The sequence below is a fragment of the Lactuca sativa genome, chromosome 6 (assembly GCF_002870075.4).
Source record: "Lactuca sativa cultivar Salinas chromosome 6, Lsat_Salinas_v11, whole genome shotgun sequence".
In the NCBI taxonomy this organism is placed as follows: Eukaryota; Viridiplantae; Streptophyta; class Magnoliopsida; order Asterales; family Asteraceae; genus Lactuca; species Lactuca sativa.
The window spans coordinates 67,408,240-67,427,998 of record NC_056628.2 but is presented as its reverse complement, the minus strand read 5'-3'; the positions used below and the strand labels follow the sequence as shown (position 1 = coordinate 67,427,998).

The 19,759-nt window shown below is 34.7% G+C and overlaps 2 protein-coding genes across 2 annotated transcripts; one reads left to right on the top strand and one right to left on the bottom strand.

Moving 5' to 3' along the window:
- Nucleotides 1–10,909: 10,909 nt before the first annotated feature.
- LOC111877517 (vicilin-like seed storage protein At2g28490) lies at nt 10,910–13,120 on the top strand. Its single transcript, XM_023874042.3, has 5 exons — nt 10,910–11,393; nt 11,484–11,665; nt 11,741–11,821; nt 11,901–12,299; nt 12,387–13,120. Exons 1-5 carry the CDS (start codon nt 10,940–10,942, stop codon nt 12,930–12,932), a joined length of 1,662 nt encoding a protein of 553 aa, XP_023729810.1. The 5' UTR covers nt 10,910–10,939; the 3' UTR covers nt 12,933–13,120.
- Nucleotides 13,121–16,664: 3,544 nt separating this feature from the next.
- Nucleotides 16,665–19,131, bottom strand: LOC111877470 (uncharacterized). Its single transcript, XM_052764935.1, has 2 exons — nt 18,208–19,131; nt 16,665–18,035 (listed from the first exon to the last, which is right to left on the bottom strand). Exons 1-2 carry the CDS (start codon nt 19,129–19,131, stop codon nt 16,665–16,667), a joined length of 2,295 nt encoding a protein of 764 aa, XP_052620895.1.
- Nucleotides 19,132–19,759: the final 628 nt, after the last annotated feature.

Sequence of the window (19,759 nt, the reverse complement as noted above, 5' to 3'; positions counted from 1 at the left end):
GGTAAACGATTTAGGAGTTGAAAAGAAGATATTGGGGATAAATATTCGGAAGGACAGGAGAGCGGGATGTTATACACTAAGAAAGGCTTGCAATCATTCGATATCAATCATGAAAAATGCACATTAACCAGAGATATTTGTGGATGCAAATTTTGAGGACAAAATTTGATTCAAGTGAGGGAAAGTTGTAACACCTGACTTCTGGTATATTGTTTATCAAGCTATTTTCCCCTTAAGTTATGTTTTTAAGGATTTTAGGAGGATTGCGGTGCGATGGCTTGGTGATTGTGGCGTGTGCCATGTCATTAAGTTGCAACGCTTGGCCACAATCAGCCCAAACCTTAATCTCCGGATTTAGCCCATATATAAAGACACTAATTCCTATGGTTCGTCATTTTACAACCACTATTTCCTAGAGATCAAACTCGATCCCTTTTGAGTCATCTTGAGTGACTTTGAAGGTCCTTATGTATTTGGTGTTATCATTGAAAAAAGACGATTGAGTTTTGGTGCAAGAAGGTTTAGTCTCCAGAAAAGACCCAACCGATTCTTTCTCTTTTATACCCTTGGAAGGTATAAAGAATTTATAATTTTTTTGTGCACAAATCTTTTTTATGTTCCTTTTGGTTCCTTTTAATGGATGCTCTTGGTGTTTGAGCAACTCCAGAACCCTAGAAGTGTATTAAGATGATTTTTAGACTTAGGATGACAGGAAATTAGGCATGTACGGCTCCCTTTGAGCCATAAACAAGTTATTTGCCATTTTAGACCGTTTATGAGTTTGGGTTTGATTGGGGCATAGATTTGGATAGAATTAGAAACTTTATCCATTAAGTCCCTTGCGATTCAGATATGAAAGAATAAGCCTTGGTATGAAGGGATTAAGTGCTTACTAAGAAAAAAAGGCTTCTACCCTAAAAAAATGCGATGCAATCAACGATAGGTCGTGATACGATTCTGTGAAGAGAATCGTGATTTTTTTCTCCATGTAATCACGACGCGACCAATAGCAAGGCCGCGAGGCGTTAACCGTTGACATTGAGTAGTTAACAATTTACAGTTAACTTTTGACCAACTTTTGGTCAAATTTTGGGGATTTGAGCTGTAGACTGAGGTTTGACTTTTGTTTGACTTAGGTGGCGCATGTAACTGATTCTTTGAGGACTCAAGTGAGTGTGTTTTTATCTCTTCAGATTTAGGTGAGTTTTCTCATTGTACCACTTATGTTATTATAGGATTTGTTGTGTGTAGGATGTCTGTGTAGTGTGTGTGTGTGTGTATATATATATATATATATATATATATATATATATATAATGACCCTCTACGTTGTGGCAATACAAACGAGGTGGAATAAGTCAATCCTTATTAAATTGAATATCTTTTGTTAAAGGGTATTTTTGAATCGTTTTCCTACTAAAGATAATCTAGTTGGTTGTAGTATTGATGTTCTAAATGTGTTGTACTTGATTTGTGGTAGCGACGCGGATAATGTCAACCATGTGTTAGTGTAACATCCGTTTTCCCCATATAAGTTTTTCTGACAATAATTTCATTCAAGTTTAAGAGGTAGGATTTTTAGCGTCCTGCGGTGCGAACATTAGTGTGTCTCAACGCGACCATGCCACTTAAGTTGTGGTGTGATAAGGTATGGATCGCAACATAGTGGCAGGCAGGTTCAAAACTTAGGTCTCAGGCTTTGGACCATATTTAAAGGCATAAACATTTTAGGGTTTCTCTAGTCTTTAGTCTCTAACTTTTAGATCGAACCTAGCCCTATTTTGTGCCTCTTGGAGAGTTTGTGGTGTTTCGAGAGATTATTGAAGATCAAGATTGTTGTGGTTGTTGAAGGAATCCTTTCTAGCTCAAGATTCTACCTTCAGGTCACTTCTCTATCATTGTAAGATCTAAAGTTTGTTGCTTTATTCAGTCTTATGCTTGAATTTAGACTTGGGGGTAGATTTTGATCTCTTTTAGCCACTTTTGTGTAGTTCTTAGAGTTTGGAGAAATCCAGAACCATTGATTTTTTATGAGTGAATTATGGACTTGTTAAGGACCTTTTATAGTGAATGAATGAGCTTCTTGGATTCTATGCAAAGGATTCAAGCCATTTTGGGACAAAATGAGTTAGGGTTTGAGATTGGGTTTGCTTGGGTTATAAATCGGGATAAAGTTGGACACTTTATCCATTAAGTCCCTTGACTGATTAGATCTGAAGATCTAATCCTTAACCTGAAGTGATTAAGTGCTTAACGAGAAATGGGTTCTGATAGGGGAATTGTAGAGCGACCAATGATAAGACGCGATGCAAGTATTGTTTGGGTTCACGTTTGTTTTTTCATTTTGTGACCGCGATGCAACCAAGGTAGTAGTCGCGGGGCGGGGACCTTTTCTCGTTGACTTTTTGAACGATTTGAATTTTGGTCAATCTAATGATTTTGAGTTATAGACTAATGTTTGACCTATGTTTGTTGTTAGCAAGTTCGTGAGATTGTTTCTTGTAAAGTTTGGATTTGTATTATGTTTCTTTAGTATTTGATTCGGGTGAGTTTTCTCACTGTATTACTTATAATATAGTTGTTATGGCATGATTGTAAGCTTAGTTAGACTAGTAGGATATTGCTTATTTGCTTGTATGTTATGTTGGTTGAAACAGATCTGTCAGTTGAAAAAGTCCTGTTGGTTGAAACATACATGTCGGTTGAAACAGACTTGCCGGTTGAAATAGACCTCTTGATTGAAGTAGACATGTTGGGTTGAAATAAACCCATTATTGTTATGTTTAGTTATGTGTTGTATATGATATTTTGGGGAACTCACTAAGCTTTGTCTTATAGTTCTGGATTAAATGTTTTCAGGTACTTCTTCTGATCATGGGAAAGCGTAGGCATGGTTTTTCACACAAAAATCAACAACTTTATGTGTTGATACTTACACAGTGATTTTATTTATACTATGATCTTGGATTTTGGAATGCGATTTTATGAACAAATGAGTTTTGTATTGATTATAGTTTTATGGAAATTGTTATTTATCTTATTTAAAAATGAAAAAAAATTATTGTGAAAATTTGGACGTTAAAGTTAACAGGGTGTGAAGTTGTGAAATTATGATGCATAAGCTTAGGCAGTGGTACGATCTTGATATTTCAACTTTTCTTCCAATATGTGACCTTGAGTGGTTGTTGGATCTGGCTTCGTTGTTTTCAACTCGCAAGGGTGTTTTGGATGTGAAAATTTCTTCGACATGGTGGTGTCCTTGAGACTTCAATAAGAAATGTTCATTTGATCTTATTAGACCTAGAAAGAATATACTTTTTGATGACATTGTTTTGTTTTCTTAGTTTTGGATAGTGCATAGAAAACATAAATTTCATATAAGATGTAATTTATGGTTTCAAAACCCTATTTTAATTGTATACTGTGATGTAATTATTCATTTTTTTCCACTTACAAATGAGTAGTGTCTTGTAGGCTAAAGGGAGTGATGTCACACTTGCCACAGTTCACGTAGGTGCCACATCAGATTTTCCACACTACAACCAAAATTTGCCATTTAAAAGGCATGGGTTGCCCCACTTTCCATGCTATTTTTTTGTAAATTAATTATATCAAAAATATATATCCTTGAACAAATTAATGTAAAACTAAATTTTCATTAAACTTCAAAACAAATTACATCAAACCTAAATAAACATAGAATTTAAAAGAATACAAAACATAGAAATTGAAATTACGAAACCTAGATATTAAAATACGAAATATATAGACCTAAAAGACATTTTCATCGGAAAATTGGCCCTCTAAATCATCGACCGGTTACGTGTTAAGATCGATGTGGTCCAACAGTCCAAATATGTCCCGTTTAGTCTCTACGAAGAACATGATAGGTCTAAACACCATGAATTATCGCTCTCCTCGTCAAATACTCGTCGCTTCCAACCTCAAAAGGTTGTGTCGATGGAACGATCTTGTTTTTGTTATACTCACATATTTCATTTCCTTCGTCTTCGAGAATCATATTATGCAATATGATACAAGTATACATCACCTCACTCATTTTCTTCGCATCAACATAAAGTGTAGGGTGTTTAAGTATATGCCAACATTTTTTAAGAGCGTCAAACGCTCGTTCAACATCCTTTCTCGCCTTCTCTTGAGCCCTCTTAAACTTCAACCTTTTTCAATCATTTGGACAAGACAATGACTTCACAAAACAAACATGCTCCGGATAGATCCCGTCGACAAGATAATACTCGTACCTATATGATGCTCCACGCACTTGAAAGGAAGAATCTGGTGAGGTCCTGTTATACATGTCATAGAATAACAGATACATGTTAAGAACATTAATGTCATTGAGTGAACCAACATAATCAAAGAATGCTTGCCATATCCACAAATCCTGTGAGGCCAATGCTTCAAGTATGATAGTTGGATAACCATGATCTCCTCGGGTGTATAAGCTTTGATATGCATTTAGACAATTGTCCCATTCCCAATGGACGCAATCTAGGCTTCCCAACATTCCAGGGAAGCCGTGCACATTCGAATGATAAACATATAACTGTTGGACGTCACAACAAGTAGGTTTGTGCAAATATCATGGACCATACAATCTCATGACATACTTGCAAAATTTGTGAAGGTTGTCGCGTGCAGTACATCCGGACATCCTATGATTCTCATCTAGTGCATCGGGGGAAGTGACATAGTGCAGCGGTGCATTTTTGTAAAGAAGTAAAACCAACCGTGCCTTTAGCATCCCGACGTTGTTAAAAATATGGACATGCTACCGTGACGTTGTTCACGATACACACAAATAGAGGTTTACGCATATGGAATCGTCACTACTAGAAAAACAGCTTTTTACGACGCTCATTGCGCGTCGTAAAAGGCTCAGACGACGCGCAAATGCGCGTCAAGGAAGGCCCTGTCATAAAGAGAGACGACGCGCATTTACGACGCTCATTTACGACGCGCAATTACGACGAGCGTTTACGACACGCAATGCGTATCAAGGAAGGCCCTGTCATAAAGGAAGACGACACGCGTTCGTGTGTCGTAACCTTACGACGTGCGTGTTAATGACACTTAATGCGTATCAAGAAAGCCCCTGTCAAGAAAGGCCATGTCATAAATGAAGATGACACACATTTTTGCGTATCATAATTTTAAATGTTTAAAAAAAAATATTATGTATAGATTTACTTATTTTCAAATTAAATTTGTATTTAATGATTCATAATAGAAAATAAAATATCATATACAAAAATTAGAATCCATTGCATAAATTTAATGTCATACAATTCTATTTCTTACAATATATAAATTTGCATCTAATCTACTATGTACATCAAATTCCATCTAAGTAAAGTTGCATCTTGCCTTTCAAAATTCTTTAAGACTAATGCTCCAAACAGCTGATTATATGGATAAGAGTTGTACATTGGCCCATCTCACTCAATAATGACTTAGCCAAATTCAACTCCAAGTCTGTACTGTGGATTATTCTCAAGGGCATCACTATCACTTTGCTCTTTAGTATCCTCTGCAAAACAAAACAAAAAATATATATCAAAAAATGATTTTTTTAGTCATAAGGATAGGATATGAAATATACGACGCGCAATGGATATAAAATATAAGTCACCTCTCTGAAATTGACAATGTCCTAAGGATAGGTTCTTGACTCTTTGTAGAGTTGACCTAAGCACATATCACAAGGACAAATCCACTACTATTAAGTTAACAATAAATAACAAGTGTAAAAGAAAGTATGTTGTTGTTTCTTGCATTTAACAATAAATAACAAGTGTAGTAAAAAGTAAAATGTAACCCTGTGTAGCTCCAGGGGCAGGAGTGCCAGTAGGTTGGGTGGTGGGACTGATGTGATGCCAGATCAAGAAAGTATGTTGTTGTTTTTTGCTACGGCTGCCACTTGTCTCTGCAGTTACAGCATGACTTGCCAGCAATCGTGTGTTGAAATGTGATGCCAAATCAAGAACAACATCAACATATGCCTACATATTTGTCATTTCGTCCTTAAAATTACCAAACAACTAACAATATGATCAATAAAATCATGATTCAGTTCAGCGACAACTGCCAACCTGGATGGTTAACATAAGTGCAGGGTCAACAACCATTGCTTCATGGTCAATGTTGTTTAATGTCTCACCCGATGCCTACCATGGCTTATCAACTAGAGCTGAAGGATTAATCAGAGCCGATTCTATTCCTTTCCCCAACATATCAAGTAATAACCACGCTTGCATATATCCAACACCAATTGCTCTCACCTCTTGAGCATTTGTTCCTTCTAATAGCTTGCATTTTATATTGTCTAATCCCTGCATTTTTTTTATTTTTTAATTAAATCCAACAGAATAAGAACCATCCATAAATTAGAGAAATAGCTTAAACAAATTTATTTATTTATACTAAAGTGGCATGTTTGAAAAATTGAAAGAAATTTTCATACCAAGAAAAGAACATACCTTTTGTTCACTTTCAGGGTGCCCATCAAAAGATGCACCATCACAATACCGTATCTTGACCTTGTTCCAGTTAAAGAAATCTGAACAAGTGTCAATGCATTGAATGCTAAAATAATGAATAAAAATGTAGCAACTTTTTATACAAATCTATGAAAAAGTTAGGATAAAGAACATGTGAAATTACATTTTTAGCCAAACATTTTGCATTCTAATTGATGTCAAAAGTAGCAAAAATTTCCATTTTAAAAGATTTATGCCTAAATAAAAAATCCAAGTGGCAGCAATAGTCAGTCATATCTAACCTGGGTTATGAGATGGATCACTGCTTAAAATCCTAGAAAATTGAACTTAGTGTTCCATGAAGTTTGAAGATCCTAATAAGGAATATACCAACAAGCTTTGTCATGGAAAATGAAAAGCTATGAAAAAGTGAAAATGCCCAATAACTTCGACTCAGTAGTTTAATTGTAATTTATTGTATTCTCTACCAGAAAAAAGCACATACCAAGGTTTATTCAGATAATATCATTCATCAACCATAAACGCTGAAACTATTTGGGTAAAGGGAGCAAGCATCTAATAGTTGATCAATAACCTCGATGTGTAGAGCCCATCTCCTAGAGCCAGATCCAAAACCCTTCTGAAAATGATATGTAGGAATACTTCCATCTAAACAATCTGCATGTCAAATTTTGCAAAGAGAAGTAATGTTATGCTTCATTCATTATCACTCAATCGGTGCATCATCAGGGTACAAACCCTATTCTACTCCTCGTACAAAAATTACCGCAATCACATATGTTCTGGGTAGTTTTTTCATTTCAAGAACATATGATGATGTTGTGGCTGTTATGTTGTTACTCAGTTTCTGCAATTGCACGTTCCTTGGTTATATCATGCTAAACAGTAGCAGAACCGCAACTTGTAGAAGAAAATGCATAAGAAGCAATTGCAGAAAAAAAACATTGATCTGATAGTTATTAATAGGTGTAAAACTTGAACCAGAATAAATATGGACCCCACCTCTTAGAAACACAACAACAACCTCACCACCAAGAGCAGAATAGACTATGCGAGCAAGGGTTCTAACATCACTTGGCAAAGCTTACATGGGAAGGCTGAGTCCAGATAGTGATTCTCCCATGAAGGTGACCATTAAATAAATTGAACTGGATCGCGTTGAGAATCTGGCATAGTTATTCAATAAAAAAAATCATGACTTAGAATAAAGTTAAACCACAAGGAACAGTTTAAAGATACTAAAAGAATTTCACACAGAGTACCTACTATGACATTGAATACGGTTGACTCAGTAGGTCGTTCAGGGATCACAATATGTATTGGAATCCAAAATGGTGGATTTGCATTAGAACTACAAGAAGGAGAATAAATCTTAGAATGAAATGTATTAAGTATTAACCACAAAGAAATTTTTTCAAATTGTGGAAGGTTTACATGGAATTGTGTGCACGCATCTTAATATTTCTCCTGAAAGTGAACTAGATGATAAAACTTGAAACTTTACCCCGATACAAAAAATATGCCAGCCAATGTCACATGGTTGGAATACAGATCATATTTCATTCCACTCTTGACCAGCCTGCCCTTGTCCTGTGCACCATCCATAACAAAAAGGATCATTATTTATTTTATGCATTTTCCCCTGTTCATAATCATATAACATTCAACTATTCTTGCCTTTACTGCTTGGATGATATCTTTATCTACTTTGCTTAGAGAAAGATTGGTATCCGTTTTGATTTAGGTACAGAGGAAAGATCGTTCACCTGTCAAGTAGTAATAAAGATGATGATAATAAAAGAATAAGAAATTATTTTTCTTTTTTAGGGGAATGAATCTAACAGAATCTTGTATTTGGCCTTGGGTTGCCACCTTTCATACTGGAAACTCAATGTATTTCCGATTGTTTCAAGAGCTTTTTGTGAGGCCATAGAAAATGGATCTGAAATCAAATACATGTAAATATAAACATTTGAAGCGCTATATAACTAAAACAAAACTGACAGCCTTAAAGAAGAAACATATGTGTTAATAGCAAGAAGAAGAATGTGAATGTCATAAACTCATAACTATACCTATCCAACACTCCATTTTGGCACAATGTGAAATCTTTATTACATCGGGTGGGTCCACGCTGATATTCAAACATAGAACAAGAGCAACACATCCTGTTTTCATCTGCAGTTATTAAAAAAAACATCATTTCAGAGCTAACTATAAAGAAATACACTACCAATAACCACCCAACACAACATACCATTTGTTTTCAAATGCATATTTGAATTAGCAATGAATTATTACTGTTACTAGAACAACATGATGAGCTTTTTCTATCACAGCAACAACAATATGCTGCTGGGTTTAGCATATAGCAACAGCAACACCTCCTCCAGTTTCTTCCTATTGTATGTCAAAACAAAGCCAAGTTCCAGTATGAATCCACATCAAATTCAATTCCTAGCATTTGGGGGATTCAATCAACGGATAAAATTTAGATTTGCAAATGTACTGGTAAAATGAAAGGCGTATACAATACCTAAACTTCATGTAAGTATATGCGTCCTTTCTACTGAGTTCAGATAAAGAAGCAGCGGAAGTAAACAACGGCCGTCCGTTGGGGCCGATGTCAAGTGACATACCACGCTCATCTTCATCGAGGAGGCGCCTCCGGTTTCTTTCATCCGAGATGACATCATGAGTTGCATCATCGATGGAGGACCAACAGCCTCTTCCTGTTTCGACTTTGTTTCACATCGAATTTGAATTTAGGCTGAGCTTTCTTATTGCTCGCCTTTGCACCCGAGGATTTGGCTTTCTTTGCCGCGAAGGCTCTGGAAGATGTCAACTGAGAAGATTTCGAATTCGATGTTGCAATGGAGGTCAGGATGAGAGTTGATTCTAAGCCTTACAAAGGTTCTGTGCTCTGGTCCTTTTCTAAGAATACCAGTAGAATGAAAGAAGATCAACTTCAATAGATAGCAGAATGAGTGTGGATGGGTCCGATTTATCATCATCAAAAAACTCCGATCTTTATGATAGTATAGGATCTCCAGTCTCTTCTGAAAAAAAACCCTAAAAAGACAAATCACAATCGATCCAATAATCAGTGATTTTAATCCAATAATCAATGGGGAAGGACCAGTGGTCAACGGCAAAGGTGAGGAACGAGATTTTTTATGAGACCGATAAGAAGGAGGTCAGGAGTAGCGGAGAAGCGGATCGGAGAGGAGAGAGATGAACCGAGAGAGGAGAGTCGATCGAGAAGATGAAAGATAGAAAAAAAGGTAGAAGGCGGGCTTTCAAATTTTTTGGAGATTTCGTTTCCCCCTCTCTAAACGCGTGTTTCATTATTAAAATTATAAAGCGACAAGTATAGAGGACACGCCATTAAGATAAAACGCCCTCCGTGTTTTTTTTTCTTTAGACACTAATTTAAGGGCACGCAATAATGCGTGACGTAAATCCTTAAATTTTTTGAAGAGATAACACTATTTTAAGGTTACTCTCCTTTGCGTAACATAAATCATTGTGTGTCTTCGTTTGCGCGTCGTAAAAGGCTGTTTTTCTAGTAGTGCGTCGACTAAAGTAATATCCTTGAAAAGTGACGTTTTCGACAAAATAATCTTCCATGTGTCGTTGATTAGCCATGTCATGATATCTTTGTATGTACCTTCTGTTTCTCCGATGTGCATTATCCGCATGTTGTTGACGCAGTTCTTAGACCTTCTGTTGAGTCTCCTAAGTGACCTCTATGGTCGTTTCAAGGAACGCATCAAACATACCTAATGATGAAGACGATAAATATGACATTTTTAGAAAGAATATAGAAAGATTTTTTTGATGTGGTTGGTTGGAATTCATAATTTCAAAAAAGAGCCGTTGTGTGATTGGTTAGAATGGGGTAGTCAAACTCGATGAGATATTACAGAGCATCGCCACCGAGCCGAATTCACCGGGGTGGTGGCACGGTATTTGCCGATTGAGGCCACCTCGGATTTGCCGAGCAATCCGCCGAACCACTCCGTGCAATATTATATAATACCAATCACGAAGAAATAGTTAGCCCTGAGTTATCCGATTATCTTGATTCGTAGTTAATTCTCTCATCAAAGATCAGAGACAAAATCGTCACGACTTAACACCAATCTATAAAAAGATTATTTTAGTCTCGAATATGACTACTAAAATGGTACACAAAATAGTCATGGTTTTTGTACATGAAGTTAGCGCCAAGTGTGCTAGTGTATTCACGAGTAAAGACCATGTGATTAGGTTGATGGTGTGTGTATACTAATCAAATGCCACCCATCTCCTAAAACATTTGCATGGCTGACACGTGCCCACCGCACAATCTCCGCATCAGTTCTACTTAAACTACTCTCGTATTCTAACTCAAACCACCGAAACAAAGTTCAACAATGGGAAAAAGTTCATCGAAACTATGGGTGTTTTTACTGCTAGCGGTTGTGGTGTCAAATGCACTGGTGATCGGAGTCTATGGACAAGGTAGAAGTCGGTGGGAGGGTGATGCTGGGGAGGAGACAAGAAGGGGGAGAAAAGAGGTGCCACCGGAGTCTCAACGTGGTCGTGGTGGTGGTGGGAGTAGGGAGATGCCGCCGGAGGAAGAAGCTGGTCGTGGTGGTGCTGGTGGCGGTGGAGGTAGTAGGAGGGGACGAATGGACTCGAGGAGGTTTATACTGCAGGACGCAAAGCGAGTGGTGGCAACCGACGCCGGTGGAATGAGAGTGGTGAAGGGTGTCGGTGGAAAACTCACAGAAAGTCCGATGCATATTGGGTTCATAACAATGGAACCAAACAGCATGTTCATCCCACAGTATCTTGATTCCAGCCTGATCATCTTCGTCGAATTAGGTTCATATAATTATCTTCCACTACAAACCCAACTCGGTACTCGTTAATTTCCCAATTCTGATAAGCACAAAAACGATGTTTAATTTGCAGGCGAGGCCAGAATCGGGTCGATCTATCAAGACGATTTCATTGAAAAAGATCTGAAATCTGGAGATTTGTACAGAGTCCAAGCTGGTTCAGCATTCTATATCGTAAACACTGCAGAGGGTCAAAGACTCCATATCATCACTAGCATCGACACCTCCGAGAGCTCGGATTGGAGTGCTTTTGAGGTACCCAAATTTGAATGAATTTCTGATTTCGATCTATTGCATCATATCTGCCATCATCACTGTATTATGTTGCAGTCGTTTTACATCGGAGGAGGAGCAAACCCATCTTCAGTGCTTGCCGGATTCGATATCCAAACTCTATCGACAGCACTTAATGTGAGTATCCATCAGATTGCTTTGTGTAATACTTGGAATAAGCTAACTTTACGATCGTTCTTGATTTCTTGCTTGATAGGTTTCGTATAATACAGTCGGTGAGTTGCTTTCAAGTCGACAAAAAGGAGCGATTGTGTACTTGAAACCCGACAGCGAGTCTGAAAAAGAACCAAGCTTATGGAAGAGATTCTTGGATCAAGGAAAGCACGAGAAGCAAGCACAGATGAAGAGAATCGTTCAAGTACGTGTGAAAAACGACGAAGGAGAGAAGACGACATGGTCGTTGACTGATTTTGTAAATTCCATGTTTGGAGTGAACAGGAAGAAAGGTGACAGCAAGTCGCTGGATTCATACAATATCTATGATCGGAAACCTGATTTCAAAAACGACTACGGATGGAGCATTGAGGTCAACGAAAACGACTATGAACCACTTAAGAAATCCGACTTCGGAGTCTATCTTGTCAATCTCACTGCGGTATATATAAACTAACATCTCACCTCTCGTTTTCGTTTTTGAATTCCAAATCAACGTAAAATATGATCATATGAATTCAATCCACAGGGATCGATGATGGCACCTCACATTAATCCAACAGCAATAGAGTATGGGGTAGTGTTAAGTGGAACTGGAAACATTCAAGTGGTGTTTCCAAATGGGACATTAGCCATGAATGCTGAAGTGAACGAAGGTGATGTGTTTTGGATTCCACGATACTTTCCTTTTTGTCAAGTAGCTTCACGATCGAACCCGTTTGTGTTCTTTGGATTTTCAACGTCGGCAAGAAACAACAGGCCACAGTTCTTGGTGGGTCAAGGTTCTCTTTTGCAAACCATGATGGGGCCGGAGTTTGCAACTGCTTTTGGGATGAGCGAAGAGAGGCTAAAGGAGATTGCTGATGCTCAGAAGGAAACTACCATCTTGCCGGCGGCTTCTGCATCCCCAGGTGGTGGAGACGAGGAGATTCCGGAGGGCGAGGGTGGTGGTGACGGGTCGCAGGAGGAGGAGGGTGGTGGTCGTTCGACTGAATCGGTGGTGGAGAAGATGGGATCGAAGATAAGGATGAAGACGAACAGCTTTGCTTACAATATGGCAATGGGGTTAGAATAGTATAGTGTTTGTAGATCGTATGTGTATGAGGTTCGATGAGGCCGTTTTTGGATGTGTTTTCTTGTATGTGCGCCTTTTCCTAGTTTTTTTTTTTTTTTTTTTTTTGGGTATTTCTTCCTCCCCAACCTCAAATAATGGTGGTTTATAAGTAATCCGGTGTTTGTTGCATATATAATGATCTTTTGACATCGTGTACAGAATTATAAGTACTTATATAGTACCACATGATACTGCTGATCTCTCTTTTAGGAAAGAAAGGCAACATGATCCACGAATCATTACATCATATGCTCTAGTAAATTCACGATCTTTCATTTTGGATTTCTTATCTTTGCTGGTTCTACAAGATCACAAATCGCGTCCTTGTGCATAAATGCCCTAATACTTATTGTTTTGATGGGATTTTATTTTTGATTTAAGGGTAAAATATGACTTATACAAGTCTAGGGCTGAAAGTGAAAAAAAGGGAATCAACTTTCAGCCTGCTTATTCAAACATAATTTTTGACCTTTGTAGCGGGACGGAGTACTGCTGCGGCGGATGTGTGCGGTGAGGTGAGTTGGTGTGTGGTGGTGCGACAAAGGTTCCCGCGACTATCAGCGGATTTAGAGGAGGATCCACAATAGATCTCGGGTATCCTAATGTCTTTAAAAAAAAACTCCAGTATTATAATTGGTTTAGAAAAAATTTGTTTATATATATATATATATATATATAATGTTATTAATGTGTTTAATGAGATAACAATATAAGTTATAGTTGGTTGTTAAAGCGTTAGGGGTCTCTTGGAGGTTGCAAGTTCTAATCTTCTTTCAAAGATTTATTTTCTTTTGTTCCGTAACTCTTTTTATATAGATTTATACAAAATATACCTATTATATTATGATCTTAGTGAAAATTAAACGCAAATACTGAGATGTCCAGGTGGTAATGAACTTTTAACTTTAAGGTCTTTATTTAAAATGTTGGCATTTATATTTTTCTTTGTTTATTAGTTTTTCATTTTGTTTTTTTATATTTTAAAAGTATATTTTATTTTGTTTATTAGTTTTGCAATTTGTTTTTAAAAAAAAAATTAAAATTATCCCACATCGGCCATAACGAAATATAGCTTCTATACATCTATTATATAAACAACACAAAATTTTCAATTCTCAACAAGTTAAACTTTCGAATGACTCAAAACCGAAAGACGGAATCCATGAGTTTGGGATACCTCTTTAATGCCACCGGATGGATTTAATTATAACTTAGCAACGGTATGAAATTGCATATCTTTATTTTTTTTATAGAAGGGTTAAAGTTTTTAAAAATAACGATTATAAATACTAATATTGCATACACTTGAATACAATACTTGCATACTCAACAAAAGAAATTTAATGATCTTCAGGCTCCCTAAAAATGTTATAAATAAATATAGCAAAATTAATGATAAGATTATTTTATCCTCTCTAATAAATAAAAATGATTTTGCCACATGTCATCTTCTAATACATTCTTGCCACATGTCATTATGTAAGATATTTAAATTACTTAAATTCCACATGTCATTATGTGGATTTTTATTTCTTTATTAATCAAAAATTATAATTCCATTAATTAATACTTCTATTATTATATATATAAAGTATTTATTGTATTAAATGTGTAAATCAATATTATAATTATTAAAGATATTTTATTTCCGTAAATTTCATTTTTTTTCAAATTCAAATAAACTTATTGTTTAATCCCTTATAACATTTTGTTTTAATCAACCCGTATAATATACGAGTTACACAACTAGTGTATACATATACAAAATCAGGAAAAAAAAAAAAAAAAAAAGCTACTCGATTTTGACCCATTTAAATAAACATAATATGATTAAAGCAAATTAATTAATGAGAAATTAAATATTCTTTTATTTTTTATTACTACAAATCATCCTATCCAATTAAATAATGACATGTGTCACATTTAATGTTCATTTAATGAAATTTTAATATACTAAAATAACACATGTTATTATTTAATTGGTTATTTAATTGGGACTATAATTTGTAGGAACAAAAATAAAAAAAATATTTATTTTTTCTTAATTAATATACAATTGAATGAAAATATAAACAGATCTAAAAAAAAAAAAAAAAAAAAAAAAAAAAAAGGAACTCTCATGATTTTTCCCATTTTGGATTTTATCGCTTCGGACGATGTCTGTGAATTTCTCTCCCGGTTTGCCACCTCCAACAATATGTGCTCCTATGGCTGCGTTTTCCCTTCATCAGTCTTCGGTCACATATCGCTGCTAGCTCCTCTCCCTCTCATTGAAAAGTGAAGACATCACTCTTCAAACTCTTTCCGTCTTCTTTCTTCTCTTATTTTCTCCCAAGATATGTTGGTAATTTTTTTTGATAACTTAAAAGCATAATTAAAGTATTACATCTCCTAACGTTGGTAGGTAATGAAAAGACAGTTAAATATTACATCTCCTAATGTTGTTAGTAATGAAAGGATGTTGAAAAACAATCACACTTCCCAAATGATAAGTTGGAAAGAAAAATTCAATTATCGGGATAATTATATTTTCATTTTGTTCATATTTAGGTAATTTTTTTTTACACATCTAGGTAACGATATTGTTGAGAGTGTTTACATATGACCAATATGGTCGGTTGTAACTTGCTACGACCTGTCATTATGATCATATGTGAACATTTTCAAAAAATCTGTTATTTAGATATGTAAAAAAATTAGGGGTGACAATTGTTGACACGACACGAAACTAAATTGGGACGAAATTGAAATTCGAATTCGTGTTCGTGTCATGTTCGTGTTAAGTGTAAAAAACACGATGTCATGCCGTGTCATGTTCGTGTTTAAAATTCAACACGAAATTTACACGATTTAGCATTTATTTGTCGTGTTTTCGTGTTTTCTTTGTTATGTATAATTAAATATTAATTAAATAAACTATTTTTTATTATGTTGTCTTTTGTCGTGCCGTGTCGTGTTTGTCGTTTTTTAATCGGTTCGTTTTTGTGTTAGTTAAAAAAAACACGTCATCGTGTCGTGTCGTGTTCGTGTTACATAAAACATTGTCGTGCCGTGTCGTGTCAGACAAAAACACGACACGATGACCCGATTTACAACCCCTAAAAAACTCACCCAAATATTAAAAAATAAAAAAATAATTACCTGATAAATCAATTTCTTTTTCTTTTACTTTTATGACAGTTTAAAGGATGAATGTTAGCATACCATCATCTTATTTATTTCTGTTGTATTTGTATTTAGGGGGTGTTTGACTTAGTTTTTTAAACCCAAAAGTCATTTTTGAAAAAGTTACAAAAAATTAGGATTTCCTGATTTTTCCAAAAAGTTCCTTTTCCACATGTAAAAACTTCAAAAGTAGCTTCTAAAACTAGTTTGCAAAAAGGACTTTTGGCTGTGAAAAGCTAAGTCAAACACCCCCTTAGCCTCGCCCACTTATCTAGTATAGCCTCGGCTAATATTACAACTTGTACCCTGTATTATTTATAGGAGTGCGTCATACGATTGCATCATGATTTAGGGACATGGCCGGTCCATTGTTTTTTACTACCCGGGGCGAGATAAAAAAATTATGTCCTTATATGTGTAACGTACAATAACAAAAACATATAATCAAACAAACGTAGTAATTTCTAATATAAAAAATGCAGTAATTTTTATAATCAAACAAATAACACAACCAAAATATACAAAAAATCACCTAAAACGATGTCTTCGCGCATTTTTTGAAGCGAAAACATCTCTTATTTTACAATAATCAATATTTTTTAGAAAATCACTTTCAATACTTAAAATTGCTAATCCATTCAATCTTTCTTGAGTCATGGTACTTCGGAGATACGATTTCAAAAGCTTCAATTTTGAAAAACTTCTTTCCGCGGAAGCAACCGTAACCGGCACCGTCAATAATATCCTATATGCAACCAACACATTAGGGAACATATCCATTCTTCTTGCATACTCCATTATTTGAATAGATGTCCAAGGACTTCGACTTTTGTATGCTTCCTCCGGCAACATTTTCTGCAAAAGTTTTAACTCAATGAATAAACCATCTCCATCAATATCATAATCTTCACCATTTTTCAAATTGGACTCAAGATTTAAACAACATTTCTTTAATTCATCATCAGCTAAAGAAACTAATTTGGAACCATCAAACAAAAAACCAAATATCGATTCAAAATATTGCATTTGTTCAAATCTACTTTTCAATTGAACAAGAGCCATATCAACAAGAATAAAAAAATAATCTCTTTTAAATGCTTCTTGAGAAGATTGGTGTTCTCTTTCGGTATTTGGAATTTCATCAAAATGTTGTTTTCTTTTTTTATTGCGTTTTTGAGGAAATTCGGGTTTAACTTTAACACTATTTGCTATTTCTTTTGCTTCACTAATAGCAAAGTCAAACCCACTTTCCCTATATTCTTCAAAATAATTAATTAACCCTTCTAAATTTTTTACAGCAACATCAAGAAGCATTTCTTTGGATTGTAACTTTTTGCTTACCAAATTAATTTTGTACAAAATATCATACCATATAACTAAACTTAAAATAAATTCAAAACTAGAAAATTCACCATTTACTAGTGAATCAGCATCTCTACACACTTGTCCATTATCACTTATTATAGATAGTTTTTTTAAAGCTTTTCTTATTTGATAAAATTGTGTTTTTATTGCTTTAACACATTCAATATGACTTTCCCAACGAGTAGCTGATAATGATTTAAGTGTTAGATCATCAACAAACTCAAGTAAAACACTCCATCTTTTGGTTGAATTGGAAAAAACATTATAAAGCGTTTGACATGTACCAAAAAAAGTTTTTGCCTTTTGGCAAGAATTTGCCATATCACACAAAACCAAATTTAAACTATGACATCCACAAGGCATATAAAAAGCTCTATTATTTATATCAAGCAATCGTTTTTGAACACCTTGGTGTTTACCTTTCATATTTGCCCCATTATCATATCCTTGACCACGAACATAATTAATATCCAAATCAAGAGATTTTAGGGCATCTTGTAAAACATTGAAAAGACTAAAGACCGGATGTATCTTCTACATTTAAAAACTCTAAAAAAACTCTTCAACTTTTAATGGAACACTTTCCAAATCTACACATCTTATAATCAAAGTCATTTGTTCTTGGTGACTAGCATCCGGAGTGCAATCAAGAATTATAGAAAAATATTTTGCCCTTTTGATTTTTTTTTATAATTGCACATTTTACCTCGGATGCTAACATTTCAATTAATTCATTTTGAATTTTATGACTAAGATAATGATTATGTGTTTCTTTGTCTTGAATCATTCGAAAATGTTCTTTCATTACTGGATCCCATTCCGCAATTGATTCAATTACACTTAAAAAATTTCCATTTGAGTTTTCATAAATTTTTTCATTTGTACCACGAAAAGCCAAGTTATTTTTTGCTAAACATTTTACAACAGAAATAATTCTAACCATAACTTCTTTCCAATGTTCGGTATCTTTTTTTATCATTTCTTGAATTTCTTTGTCAATTGTTTCATTTTTATTTAACCTAATTCGCGTTTCATTCCATGTTCTTAAATTATCCATATGATCGGAACTATTTTCATGTTGTTTTAATGTTTCACTAAGATGCTTCCAATCTTTAATTCCTTCGGTTGCCAAACTACTTTTAGTTCGAATAGTTTTAAACAACTTACAACAAAAACAAAAAACTTTATCAAGTTCTTTTGAATACACTAACCATTTTCTATCAAAAGAATCACCATTTCTTAATTTCCGAATGAAAAAATCAAATGAAAAATGTCTACCAAGTGAATCTTTTGGAAAAATTGTGTTGGTATCAACTTCTCTATTTGGCCCTTTTTCTATTAGTAAATCTTTCATTTTTGAATCTAAATCATCCCATACTCTAGGATCAAAAATATTAAAATCACTTGGTTTATCTTTATCAAAAAAATCATTTTTTTCAAAATCATTGGAAATATCAACCGAATCATTGGAAGTACTAGGTGGAACATTAAAATTATTAACCGGATCATTGGAATTTTGATTTCTAACAAAATATTTATTCAAAGACCCTCTTAATTGATTAGCCTCTTCTTGTTCTTTTGTTTTTCGTTTTCTATTTTGAGCACCCGATGGTTGTTTTCGGGGAAACATATTTAAAAATCAGCAAAGAAAAAAGCTAAGCAAAGAAAATAATCAATAATTCTAGTTATAAAAGCTAAGCAAAGAAAGATACAACCTGGCCAAAGTTTTCATTTTTATTTCCCACTTTAAAGATGCCGATAATCTGAAAATTAAAACATACAATCAGAAATACAAATCCATTTTCAACAACTACTGACTAATAAGTAATAACACTACAATGAAATAAATATATACTTTTCAAGATTTCAAAATAAACAAAAATCAGCCTCCCAAGTCCCAAGTCCTGATTCACATCATAGAAACAAAAACAAAACTTTAGATTATTCAGAAACTGTGGTTGATGTTCATACAGAAATAAAAAAAAATCATTAGAAGAAAAATATAAAACTTACCCTAATAAGTTGAAGAGCACAAAATGAGAACTGAAAAGAGAATTCAGAAACTGTGTTCACTTCGTTTTCTATTTGAAAACAATTGAAAATTCCAATTTCCAAATCTGCAACTCAAACAACAAATCACAATATTCAATTAATCATATTAAGAAAAAAGAAACAATGATTGAAGAAAACTCATAGACTCACAGTCAATTGAAGAAAACAATGATTGCTGACTTGCTAGACTATTGGAGTAATTAGGT